Source organism: Thamnophis elegans, chromosome 4 (assembly GCF_009769535.1).
Source record: "Thamnophis elegans isolate rThaEle1 chromosome 4, rThaEle1.pri, whole genome shotgun sequence".
Classification (NCBI taxonomy): Eukaryota; Metazoa; Chordata; class Lepidosauria; order Squamata; family Colubridae; genus Thamnophis; species Thamnophis elegans.
In genome coordinates, this window is record NC_045544.1 from 138,365,252 (window position 1) to 138,378,536 (window position 13,285).

Consider the following 13,285-nt stretch of genomic DNA (forward strand, 5'->3'; position numbering starts at 1 on the left):
AACACGGGCACCTTTCTCAGACTGTGACTCACTCACTCACTCACTCAATCCATCCATCAATTAGAATAGAGCTGGAAGGGAGCTTGGAGGTCTTCTAGTCCAGCCCCCTGCTCAAGCAGGAGACCCTAGACCATTTCAACCAATCAGTCAATCAATCAATCAGAATAGAACTGGAAGGGGCCTTGGAGGTCTTCTAGTCCAGCCCCCTGCTCAAGCAGGAGACCCTAGACCATTTCAATCAATCACTCAACCAATCAATCAGAATAGAGCTGGAAGGGACCTTGGAGGTCTTCTAGTCCAGTCCCCTGCTCAAGCAGGAGACCCTAGACCATTTCAATCAATCAGTCAACCAATCAATCAGAATAGAGAATAGAGCTGGAAGGGACCTTGGAGGTCTTCTAGTCCAGCCCCCTGCTCAATGGACCCTTGACCATTTCAGGTAGGTGGTCGGTTCATCTTCTCTGAAAAACTTCCAGGATTGAAGCATCTACATCTTCCTGAGGCAAGGTGTTCCACTGGCTAATTGTGCTCACTGCTAGGAAGTTTCTCTTTAGTTCTAAGTCAGATGTAGGCTAGCGTGGTCGCTCAACAGCGAGACCCTGGTAAGCAGGTACAGCCGCACCTGCATTTTCTATGTTTGCATGAGGAAAGTACCGTATTTTTCGGAGTATAAGGCCCACCTTTTTCCCTCAAAAAAAGAGGCTGAAAACCTGGGTGCGTCTTATACACTGAATACAGCATTTTTTTGCCTCCAGAAACCCCGCCCTTTCACCAAAGTGGCTGTGCATATCCTTTAGGAGGCTTTCAGAGTGCTCCTGGGGGATGAAGAGGGCAGAAATGAGCAAAAAACGGGCTGTTTTTTGCTCATTTTTGCCAGTCCCCCAGCTCCCAAGAGCACTCTATAAGCCTCCTAAAGGCTATTTATTTTATTTATTAAATCGATTTATAGGCTGCCCAATCCCGGAGGATTCCGGGCGGCTTACATCGAAAGAAAGAATAATAATAAAAAATGACAATAAAAACATGTTAAAAACAACACACATACATTCGTTCTGATCGGGGCTGGACCTCAACAGTGAGGTCAACAGCCCCAGGCCTGCCGGAATAGCCAGGTTTTAACAGCTTTTCTGAAGGCCATGAGAGTGGGCAAGGTCCGGATTTCTGGGGGTACTTCGTTCCAAAGGAGCAGCCACAGAGAAGGCTCTCCTCCGGGGAGCCGCCAGCCAGCATTGTCTGGCTGACGGCATCTGAAGGAGGCCCACCCTGTGGGATCTCACCTGATGTTGGGAGGAATGTGGCAGTAGGCGGTCTCGGAGGTCTGCTGGCCCTAAGCCATGTAGGGCTTTAAAGGTAATAACCAACACCTTGAATTGCATCCGGAGACCAATGGGTAGCCAGTGCAGCTCGCGGAGGATCGGTGTGACGTGGGTGTACCTAGGTACACCCAATATCGCTCGCGCGGCTGCATTCTGGACTAGTTGCAGTCTCCGAATGCTTTTCAAGTGTAGCCCCATGTAGAGCCCATGCCATTTTGGGGGGGGGGGAGGGGGAACAGGCCCACATTTGCGAAAAATGGGCCGGTTTTTGCTCCCCCAGGAGCACTCTACAAGCCTCCTAAAGATTATTCATACCTTTTGGGGGGGAAAGGGGGGGGCGTTTTTGGGAGGTCTGCAGAGTGCAAAAATTTTTTAACAAAAATTTGCCTCTTCAAAATCTTGGTGCATCTTATACTCCGAAAAATACGGCTGCGTCTTACTTCCCCTGTCCTCACCACTTTCTGTAGAGCAGGGATGTCACACTCAATTTTATTGAGGGCCGCATCAGGGTTGTGTTTGACCTTGGGGGGGAGGGTGCATGGCCAGCTCAACATCACTCGTGTCAGGGGTGCCTGTGGTGGCCCCAGCGCTCTGCCAGCAGAAACGGGCTCCCGAGCTCCGTTTTCGCCTGTGACGGCCTCTTGCAACCCTCTGCCAGTGAAAATGGAGTTCCCTGTAGCTATTCATTCCTCCCTCCCTCCCTCCTGAAGCAATCACACTTATATACCACTTCCCAGTGCTTTTACAGCCCTCTCTAAGCGGTTTACAGAGTCAGCCTCTTGCCCCCAATCTGGCTCCTCATTTTACCAACTTTGGCAGGACAGAAGGCTGAATCAACCATGAACCAATCAGGATCAAACTGCTGGCAGTGGGCAGAGTTAACCTGCAATAGCAAAAGCACTTAGACTTATATACCGCTTTGCAGTGCTTTTACAGCCCCCTCTAAGCGGTTTACAGAATCAACCTCTTGCCCACAACAATCTGGTTCCTCATTTTACCCACCTCGGAAGGATGGGAGGCTGAGTCAACCTTGAGCCGGTCAGGATCGAACTCCTGGCTGTGGGCAGAGTCAGCTTACAATACTGCCTTCTAACCACTGCCCGCCACTGTTCTGGTTGCTAGCCGGATGCCCTCGTGAAAGAGGTCTTGGCAAGTAAAAGGATATACCCATTTTTTTCCGCATCCGGTGCAATTGTAGCCAATCTCGGCTATTAAAATAAGAATATTCCTGAGAGCAAGCTCCATGTATAATAAAAATACTTTATATGAAACCGACAAGATACAACATAAGATATGCCGAAAGATGCTTAAGAAATCTCTGTTGCAACAACAGGTTTTGTTTTTTTTAAAAAGGTCGTACTCCGGAATCCATATTAATTAGAACAGGGGTTCTCACCCTGAACTATTTTAAAAGGGGTGGATTTCAATTCCCAGAATTCCTAGCCAGTATGAGGAATTCTGGGAGTTGGATGTATGGCTAACTCCAGGATCATTATCATCATTCAACGACCTCATAATCCCTTGCGGGGTGGAGTCTGGGCAACTGAATGAAGCTAAGTGTTTTATTGGCCGGATGCCCTTCATGTCGCCAGTTCGGAGTTTTGTTTCACCTGATACATTCTCATTGTGCCCAGAAAGATATATCTACCCCTACCTAGGATCGAACTCACAGAAGCCTCCTGATTGTGAGCCAAGAGCTCCAACTCTAGGCCACCGCCACACCACCTCCTGTGTTTTATGCTCACTCCAGTATGGCTTCCCATAATTCCACCAGCCATAATTCCACCAGCCATAATGGGAATTCTGGGAGTTGAAGTCCACCCCTCTTAAAGGAAAATCCAACTTCTACCTTTATGACCTAAAAGAAGCTAATTTATATAAATCGGATGTAATCCAGCGGCTGAATTGTTTCTGAAATCCAACTCCAGCCCCTAACGGACCACCACCACCCCGGTCTCTCTCTCTCTCTCTCTTCCTGCCAGATGTTCTCGATCCCACCCATCTCCTAATGAGGAACATCTGCCTTTTCTTCATCCTCCCAGCTGCAGGTTGTGATTGTGGGGACACCTTCAACCCTCCCTCCCTGCATTACGGAGGAACCCACAAGGCAAGAAAAATCCACCCGGGACGAAAACCAGCGTGGTGTTTCGTGGTGTGCAGATGTGAGACGATATTGTGGAAGGACCCGAATTCCAAGTCTCTCTTCCCTGTGCAGTTTAAATATTTTGGGGGAACATGCAGGAATCTCCTCCTCTGTGGTCTAAATCCACGTTTCCCCCCCACACACACACACACAACACCGCACAACACAACACCACCCTAGTTGGAAAACCCAATTGCAAGAATTTTTAAGGCTCCTTTTTTTTTGGCTATTCCTGGGTGTCCAAAAGACCGATCAGCTGGCAACCAATGAAGGCAGAGGAGTGACCGAAGTGGCAGGGTAGTTGTCGGCCACGTGGGCAACGGTCTGTGTTCTTCCTCCGATTCCTCGGTGGAGCAACGCGGGAAGTGAGTAAGGATAAAGGCGGCAAGCTCTGGAGATCCGTCATCGCCAGCGGCATTTCAAGACACGTCTTCTCGCTTTTTAAGAGGAGGAAAACAGGAAACTGTCAAGAGTATCAATATTCATAGACTGGAATAGACATGGCAACAGGTCAGCCAATGGGGATGGTTTGGGTAGACATGGCAACAGGACAGCCAAGGAGGGCTGTTTGGAAACGGAAACAGTGTTTGCTGGAGACAGCAAGGAGCCTGGGCGTGGCTTAACTCTGTAGCCCTGAGTCTGTGCTGAGCTCTAAACTAACCTGCTACTCTGAAAGTGAAACTAAAACTCCCCTCTTCTGCTTGTGTTTTGCTTGCCGCATTGGAAAAACCTGTTTTGGTGTTTTATATTTACTTCATGTGTTATATTATATTATATATAAAGAGAGGTTAATGAATCCTGCTGAATTAGTTACCCGCGTGTGCTTTCTGGATGTGATTGAAACCATATCAGGGCACAGAAAAAGTTTGGGAAGGACAGAGACCGTGTTTGGGTATTGGACGGCGGGAAGAGGTTTTAGCTGGGATCTTGCCCTGCAAATCCCTTGCAAACATTGATCGGCCCAAAATGTTATGAGCTGTTTTTTCAGCTGGCAATTGCATACAAAACTTTTGCTCCAAGCCCTGATGCCTTCTGATGAGCTTCCAGAACACGTTTGGTCCAGTGATGAAGGCACCAGACTAGAAAATTGGGTGACTGTGAGTTATAGTGCTGCTTTTTAGGTATGGAAGCTGGCTGGGTGACTTTGGGCCAATCACTAGGAGACAGTGAGTTCTAGTCTCTCCACAAGCATGAAAGCTGGCTGAGAGACTCTGAGCTAATTACTGGGAGACTGTGAGTTCTAGTCCTGCCTTAGGTATGAAAGCCGGCTAGATGACTTTGGGCCAATTACTAGGAGACTGTGAGTTCTAGTCCTGCCTTGGGCATGGAAACCGGCAAGGTGACTTTGGGCCAATTACTAGGAGATGGAGAGTTCTAGTGCTGCCTTAGGCATGAAAGCCGAATGGGTGACTTTGAGCCAATCACCAGAAGACGGTGAGTTCTAGTCTCTCCTTGGGCATGAAATCTGGCTGGGTGACTTTGGGCCAATTACTAGGAGATGGTGAGTTCTAGTCCTGCCTTAGGTATGAAAGCCAGCTAAATGACTTTGGGCCAATCACCAGGAGATGGTGAGTTCTAGTCTCTCCTTGGGCATGAAATCTGGGAGACTGAGAGCTCTAGTCCTGCCTTCGGTATGAAAGCCGGCTAGATGACTTTGGGCCAATTACTAGGAGACGGTGAGTTCTAGTCCTGCCTTGGGCATGGAAACTGGCTGGGTGACTTTGGGCCAATTACTAGGAGATGCTGAGTTCTAATCCTGCCTTAGGCATGAAAGGGTGACTTTGGGCCAATCACCAGGAGATGGTGAGTTCTAGTCCCCTCCTCAGGCACAAAAAGCTAGCCATAATACGGCCGCAAAGTCCTTCTAACAAGCTTGGTTAAAAACCTTTACGTTGTGTTCCTTGCGTGGATCAACTGCAGAGAATCTAGCACTAGGTGCTGGGGGGGAAAAGTCACCCTGTGAATATCTCTGCTGTTCGTTATCCTCTCGCCCCCGAGACTTTTTATCTCCTGCTTTTTATCTCTGTTTGCTTGAGGTCACAATAAAGCTTAAAATCCTTTTAATTGATCAGAAGGCTCGCAGTCTCTGGACCTAGAGAATTAGTTGCCTGGGCGCCCGGTCACTGCCCCGACACTTGACAAAGCAGTATGTTTGTGTATGCAATTTCACAGGTCAAAGCACCCATATGCTCACACCCCAGCAAGAGGGCTCGATGATTTCCAAGAACGGATGAAGCCTGGCAGGATTTTATTCCAGCCTGTCTTCAATGCAGCTGCTGTGTTTTCCCCAAAAATAAGACCGGGTCTTATATTAACTTTTGCTCCAAAAGATGCGTTAGGGCAGCGAATTCACTGGCTGGGGAATTCTGGGAGTTGAAGTCCAGTCATCTTCAAGTTGCCAAGGTTGAGAAACACTGCGTTAGGGCTTATATTCTGGTTACCATTACTTTTTCGGAGTATAAGACGCACTGGAGAATAAGACGCACCAAGGTTTCATGAAAACGCCTCCCCCCTTTTTTTTTCTCTCAAAAAAACAGCATGAATAGCCTTTAGGAGGCTTGTAGTGTGCTCCTAGGAGGTGCCCCACCCAAAAAAACGATAAAAAACCTGGCATGGATAGGTTTAGAGTGCTCCTGCGGGCTGGGAGGGCAAAATTGAACAAAAAATGGGCTGTTTTTCGCTAATTTCTGCCGTCCCCAGCCCCCAGGAGCTCTCTGGAAGCCTTCTAAAGGCTCTGTATGGCCATTTTGGTGAAGGGGGTGGGGTTTCAGGAGGAAAAAAAGGCTGTATTCAGTGTATAACACGCACCCAGAGTTTCAGCCTGTTTTTTGAGGGGAAAAGGTGCATCTTATACAAAAGAAAATACGGTAGGTCTTATTTTGGGGGAAATACGGTACTGGATGCCTCCATCTGGCTGATAATCTTAACTGGGGCTTATTTGGGGGGGGGTAGTTGAGCTCATATTACAAGCATCCTGGAAAATCACACTAGGGCTTATTTTACGGTTGGGCTTTATGTTCCGGGAAATACAGTAGCCCTCAACTTACGACCACTCATTTAATGACAGTTTGAAGTTACAACGGCATTCAAAAAAATGAGTTATGTCCGTTTTTCACACTTTTTGCAACATCCCCAGAGTCATAAGATCAAACTTCCCAGCCGGCTTCTGACAAGCCAAGTCAACAGGGGAAGCCAAACTCGGTTTATGACCAAATCATTCTTTCGACACCACCTTTCAGACCTCAGGGACCACTAAATTAATAATTTTAAATCCCGCGGACCACTGGTATGGTCTGCCTAATGACTGGCGGGGTGGGCGTGGCTAGGCGGTCATGTGACTGGGTGGGCGTGGCCAACTAAGTGTCACTCATGTTCTGGGGGCTTGTAGTTTGAAGACCCCTGATTTAGTGCAATGTAAAAAATGCAAATCATTCTCCTGCGGACCACCAAAATTTTCTCTGGGACCACCAATGGTCCACGGACCACCAGTTGGTGACGGTTCCACCACAAATCCGCGAAGCCCTTATCCGCGGAGACATAAGCGCGAAGACTAATTCGCGCCGTTCGAAGCGCTAAGGAAAAACGCGACCCTACCGCGATGACATAATCGCGGAGGGCAAAATCGCGCATTCCCAAGCACTCAGTACCCTAAACCTAACCCTAAACCTAACCCTAAACCTAACGCTAAACCTAACCCTAAACCTAACCCTAAACCTAACCCTAAACCTAACCCTAAACCTAACCCTAAACCTAACCCTAAAACAAACCCCTAAACCTAATCCTAACGCTTACCTTAAATGAAGTCGGCTTTCTGCCGCGGCGCCGTTTTAAAGCGCCCTTCTGTTGCCGTGCTGTTGTCGCGGCGGTGATGACGTTGCGGCTTTAGCGCCACGATTTTATCGCCGCGATTTTGACCAGCGCGGTTTAGTCGTGCCACGGTTGGTGACCGCTGATTTAACGTGTGCCGTGGATTGACTTAGAAAGCACATAAAATGGGTCAAAACTCAGTCAATTGGGCTCAATTGTGGTCGTAAGTCAAGGACAACCTCTAATAACCGACTTTTCTCCCAAACAAATCTCGTCCGTTTTTCTCCTGTCCCTAGCCAGGAAAAAAAAAGGTGATTTTCTTTGCCCTACTTACCAGGAGCGCTTCGGACGGTATCGCTATCCCCATCTTCGCGGTCACTCTGGTAGCCTTCTGGGGCACTGTATCGCTCGCTGCCCAAACTGCTTTGGCTTTCCGATTTGGCGCTTCCCAGAGTCCGCCCGGTGCTCCCGCTTGGCGATCGGGCAGCCTCGCCGCTGGAAACTGGAGGAAGCAGAAATGAATTTTAAACACTTTTAAACGTGATCTCGAGCATGAAAACCAGCCTTATCGCTGGACAGGAAGCTGGTAGTGCAAAAATCCCAGCGAATAACAACATTAAATTGAATACCACTAGCGCTTAAGACTTATATTCCACTTCATGGAGCTTTACCGCCCTCTCTAAGCGGTTTACAGAGTCAGCCTCTTGCCCCCAACAATCTGGGTCCTCATTTTACACATCTCGGAAGGATGGAAGGCTGAGTTGATTTTGAGACGGTCAGGATCGAACTCCTGGCAGTGAGCAGAATTATCCTGCAATGCTGCATTCTAACCACTGTGCTACCGTCCACGATGAATGAATGAATGAATGAATGAATGAATGAACAAACCAACCAACCAAAATCCATCTCCACATTCAAAGCAAACAACAACAACAACCAGAGGTTTTGGGCTCAATTGCGGTGATAAGTAAAGAAAATGTATATTTGATTATCTGTTGTGACTCAGCAGATGTCTGCTGTGAGTCTTTTCGGGATACAAGATTCATTATGCAGCTGGGGCTTGTTAGAGGCAGGTTTGGAGATAAAAGGACGGATGCTGGTCGCAGGAGTCAACGTTCCTTCGTGTGTACAACATTGCTCGATACACTTGGATAAGTGCTTTGGTGTTTCCTGTAACCCTGATTCAAGGCTACACTTGGAGAAGTGCATTGCTTGTAAGAGTTGTGCTGTTTTTCATTCCGTTATCAAGAGACTGTATTTATGTTATTTTGGGGCTAGAAGCCAGTCTGAGCCGAGAACTGATAAAAAGACTTCCTTTTAAGTTTGTCTGCTTGCCGTTTGTTAAGAGCCATGAAGGGGGGGACAGAACAATCATCCATGTAATAACAGCAACCAGGGATTTATATTTGCCCAAGAATGGAAAAGTGAAGAGATTCCTATGGAGGAGAATGTGATCAGGAAAATATTAGAATGTGCAGAGATGAATAGATTAACACTTGCAAAAAAAAGAAGAAGAAGAATATGGGAATTATTCTATGGATGGTTAGAGAACAAATATGAAAGTTAGAAATGAAAGATTTGTGAAATATAGAAAATATATTAATAGAATTAAATAATTTAAGAAGAGGATTGTTATAGTATCAGATATGTTACGTACATCAGAACGTAACATGAGCAGATAAATAATGAGTATGGTTGTACGTTGTAATTGTTATTGCACAAGATATTTGTACCCAGTGGACAAACTGTTTAATGGAAGATGGTCATAGTCTTCTGTAAACTCGCCCAATGGATTAATTCAGAAACCGCAAGAAGTGTGGGGTCACAATTACGCATATTTGCACATTCTCTAACAGTGCGTTCACTCACCGGAGTCTGCTGGGTGCTTCCTGATCTGGTAACCCTTTGATCCCATGGACAAGGACCGATCGTCAAAACTGGAGGAGCTGATCTCAGAATCGGAGTCGCTGTCGCTGGAGACCACTGCGGGAAAACAAACAAAATGGCGGGAAGGGAAGGCCGTCATTCGTCTCACTTAATTGCACCTCTTAGTGACAAAATTGTGGACTTATGTTAGTGTTAATAGTAGTAGTGTCAACTTGTGAAGCTTCTCCAGGTCTCTTATCAAGTTGACATTGGAGGAGAGGGGGGGAAGAGAATTCCACACATATCTTCGGCAAGAGTCGGATCACAGATTACTACAGCGGACTTGTGAGGGTGAAATGTTACAACCTGCTGTAGCACCTTGTTGGTGAATGTGATTTATGACCCAGACTGAAGGGAGGGGAGAAACAGGGGTAAAGTTTAGCCATAATTTAACTGAGGTTAGATCTGGCTCCACACGGTCGGAAATGTTGTTTCTAATAAATGACTGGATTTCTTTTCAAACTTGGCTCGAGGCTTCTTAAGTTAATTAGGGCATTCTTTCGGGAACCTGATCAGTAGTTAATAGTACAGCCAGTCGTCCCTTTCAAACCACAGTTTCCATTGCTAAGCGAGACAGTTATTACGTGAGTTTTGCCCCATTTTACAACCTGGCTTGGTTAAGTGGAATCTCTGCGGTTAAGCTAGTCGCACGGTCGTTAAGTGAATCCAGCTTCCTCGTTGATCCTGTTTGTCAGGCGATCGCAAAAGAGGGTCGCTCGCCCTCAGGACATTGCAACCGTCATAAATATGAGTCAGCTGCCAAGCATTTGAATTTTGATCTCGTGACCACGGGGGTGCTGCAAGGGCCGTGTGAAAAATGGTTATGAGTCACTTTTTGGGGGGTTGTGGTAACTTCAAATGGTCACTAAACAAATTAAGTCATGGATTACCTGTATTAGAACTAGAGGGACGTGACTTGAAATTTGGATAGCACAGCTATTTATTCTATATATCTAAAAATGGCTCTGTGTGTGAGTATATTTCTGTGTGTGAGTGTGTGTGTGTTTGTATTTGTGTTGGTGTATGTTCCAGCATAACTCTGGAACACCTTGAGCAATTTCAACCAAACTTGGTACACAGATGACTGACTCTCTGGAAAGAAATATTGTTTCCAAAGTATTTTTATATACAAAGTATACAAAGACACCCCTAACACCCCTCCGGGGGGGGGTGTTCTGTTAAGATACAGCCTGTTGTGCCTTAAAGTGGCTTCTACTGTACAGCACAGTGGAGTTGCCATGGTAACAGCTTCACAGTACTCCACAAGGGAGCTCCCTCTGGTAAGTGGAAAAATCCAACATTAGAAATTACGTTTGGTCCGGACATTTTCCCCCTATAAATAAATATCCGAGCAATCCCAGGTTTATCAACTAGTGGTATAATAAAGTTAAGATGAATGTAAAATTTAAGTAGTGCTTTTTGAGAATTTGGAATAGACATAAACCCAAACCACAGAAGTTTTCTTCTCTTCAGGAGAAAAATGATAATTAGACCAATTTGGTTGACTTATGCCAAGCGATTAACATTCCTTCAAAGAGAAACTGTCTGAAAAAACAAGGGAAAATCTCACAAAGGAAGGTTTTACTTGTCAATTTTTTTATGTATGCTCAATTGTTTGGAAGATTTTAAAATAGATTTAAAAAAGAATTCTGTTTTGACAGATGAATGGCACAGATTTTGAAAAAGACGTACGCGCTGTTGATGAACATCTTATTGCTAAGGTATATACAGTAAATTGACGATAAGAAGATGAATATGTGTCCAGATTTTATGCTTAAATGGGAAAGAGGTTTTGGATATAAAGGCACAATAGTCCTCCACTTACAATGACAATTGAGCCCAGTATTCCTGTTGCGAGACAGTTGTTAAGTGAGCTTGGCTCAATTTTACAACCTTTCTCGCTACACTTGTTAAGTGAATCAGTTCAGTTGTTAAATTAGTCACACGGTTGTTAAGTGAATCTCGCTTCCCCATGTCAGAAGTTCACAAAAGGAGATCTCGTTTCCCTGGGACACTGCAAGCGTCATGAATATGAGTCGGTTGCCAAGTGTCTGAATTTTGGTCGTAAGTGTGAAAAATGCTCATGAGTCGGGTTTTTTTCAGTCATTTTTGATGGTCACTGAATGAACTGTTGTAGGGGGAAGAATATTCCACTATGGAATATTCAAGCAGAATGTTTCAAGCAATATTCTGCTTGAAAATTGGGGAAATGGGTGGAGAAATAGACAGAAATTTACACCGAATTATAATTCAAACGGAAATGTTTATAAAATGATGTACAGATAGTCTCCACTTGCAACCAATTGTTTAGTGACTTGTTCTGGCCCCTCTCCGTCCGGTAATGAACGCAGACGCAGGCTTAGCTGTTTGCCACTCTTTATTGACAGCAGTTATAATCCTGTTGGCTGAAAGCCCAGACACGACTCACTGGCAAGACGTTGGCAGCAACCCAGACTCCAACAGACATGGGAACACAAGGCAGACCAGACAAGGAATTCTCCAGATTACTACAAACGGTTGTGTCCTCCTCCCAGAGTCTCTTCTTGACCTTGAATGAAGCGGATTATCTGGATTCCTTTCAGTCTGGTTTCAGGCCTGGGTACAGCACTGAAACCGCTTTGGTCGCACTGATCGATGATCTCTGGCGGGCCAGGGATAGAGGGCATTCCTCTATCCTGGTGCTTCTTGACCTCTCAGCGGCTTTCGATACCATCGACCATGGTATCCTTCTGCGACATCTGGAGGAGGTGGGAGTGAGAGGCACCGTTCTACGGTGGTTCTCCTCTTACCTCTCCGGTAGGTCGCAGTCGGTGTTGGTCGGGGGACAGAGGTCGACCTCCAGGCCCCTCAAATGTGGGATGCCTCAGGGTTCGGTCCTGTCCCCCCTCCTATTCAACATCTACATGAAGCCGCTGGGTGAGATCATACGACGGCACGGGATAAAGTATTATCAATATGCAGATGATACTCAATTGTATCTATCTGCCCCGTGCGACCTCAGTGTAGCGGCGGACGTGATGTGCCGATGCCTGGAAGCTGTCAGGATCTGGATGGGGATGAACAAATTGGTACTCAATCCCGACAAGACCGAGTGGCTTTGGATGTTGCCCCCGAGGGACAGTTCAGACAGTCCGTCCTTGATCCTGGGGGGGTGAAAATTTACACCCCTCAGAGAAGGCTCGCAATTTGGGGGTCCTCCTGGATTCGCAGCTGACACTTGAACACCATCTGTCGGCTGTGACCAGGGGGGCCTTTGCCCAGGTTCGCCTGGTACACCAATTGCGGCCCTACTTGGACAGGGGGGCACTTCAGACGGTCACTCAGGCCCTTGTCACCACAAGGCTCGATTATTGCAATGCGCTCTACATGGGGCTACCCCTGAAAAGCGTTCAGAGACTACAGCTAGTCCAGAATGCAGCCGCGTGAGCGATATTGGGTGTACCGAGATACACCCATATTACACCTGTCCTCCACGAGCTGCACTGGCTGCCAATTGGTCTCCGGACGCAATTCAAGGTGTTGGTTATTACCTTTAAAGCCCTACATGGCTTAGGACCAGCCTATCTGCGAGACCGCCTACTGCCATATACCTCCCAACGGCCGATAAGATCCCACAGGGTGGGCCTCCTTCGGATACTGTCAGACGGACAGTGTCGGCTGGCGGGCCCCCGGAGGAGAGCCTTCTCTGTGGCTGCTCCGACCCTGTGGAATCAGCTACCCCCAGAGGTCCGGACCTTACCCACTCTCATGGCCTTCAGGAAAGCCGTTAAAACCTGGCTGTTCCGGCAGGCCTGGGGCTGTTGACCTTAGTGTTAAGGTCCAGCCCCGATTAGAATGTATGTGTGTTGTGAATTTTAAACTATTTTTTACTTATTTTGCTTTTCTTTTTTCTTTTTTTTTCTTCTTTCGTTGTAAGCCGCCCGGAGTCCTCCGGGATTGGGCGGCCTATAAATTTAATAAATGAAATGAAATGAAATATACTCTCTTGGGAGGGGCCAAGCCACAACCACCTGGGCTTGATTATCTCTTATGAGTCCGTCTCCATAACTGCTGCCCCCGTTTCTCCACCCCTCATCAGAGTTGGGTCAGGACA

At 46.8% G+C, this 13,285-nt stretch overlaps 1 protein-coding gene across 1 annotated transcript in view; it reads right to left on the reverse strand.

Moving 5' to 3' along the window:
• Positions 1 to 2,558: 2,558 nt before the first annotated feature.
• RPH3AL (rabphilin 3A like (without C2 domains)) overlaps positions 2,559 to 13,285 on the reverse strand; it is a 39,832-nt gene continuing 29,105 nt past the window's right edge. Inside the window, exons 7-9 of the mRNA XM_032217083.1 lie at positions 9,136 to 9,249; positions 7,601 to 7,768; positions 2,559 to 3,896 (exon numbers count right to left, since the gene is read on the reverse strand). Coding sequence (XP_032072974.1) covers positions 3,862 to 3,896; positions 7,601 to 7,768; positions 9,136 to 9,249 — 317 coding nt within the window. The 3' untranslated portion in view covers positions 2,559 to 3,861. The remainder of the gene's footprint in view (positions 3,897 to 7,600; positions 7,769 to 9,135; positions 9,250 to 13,285) is intronic.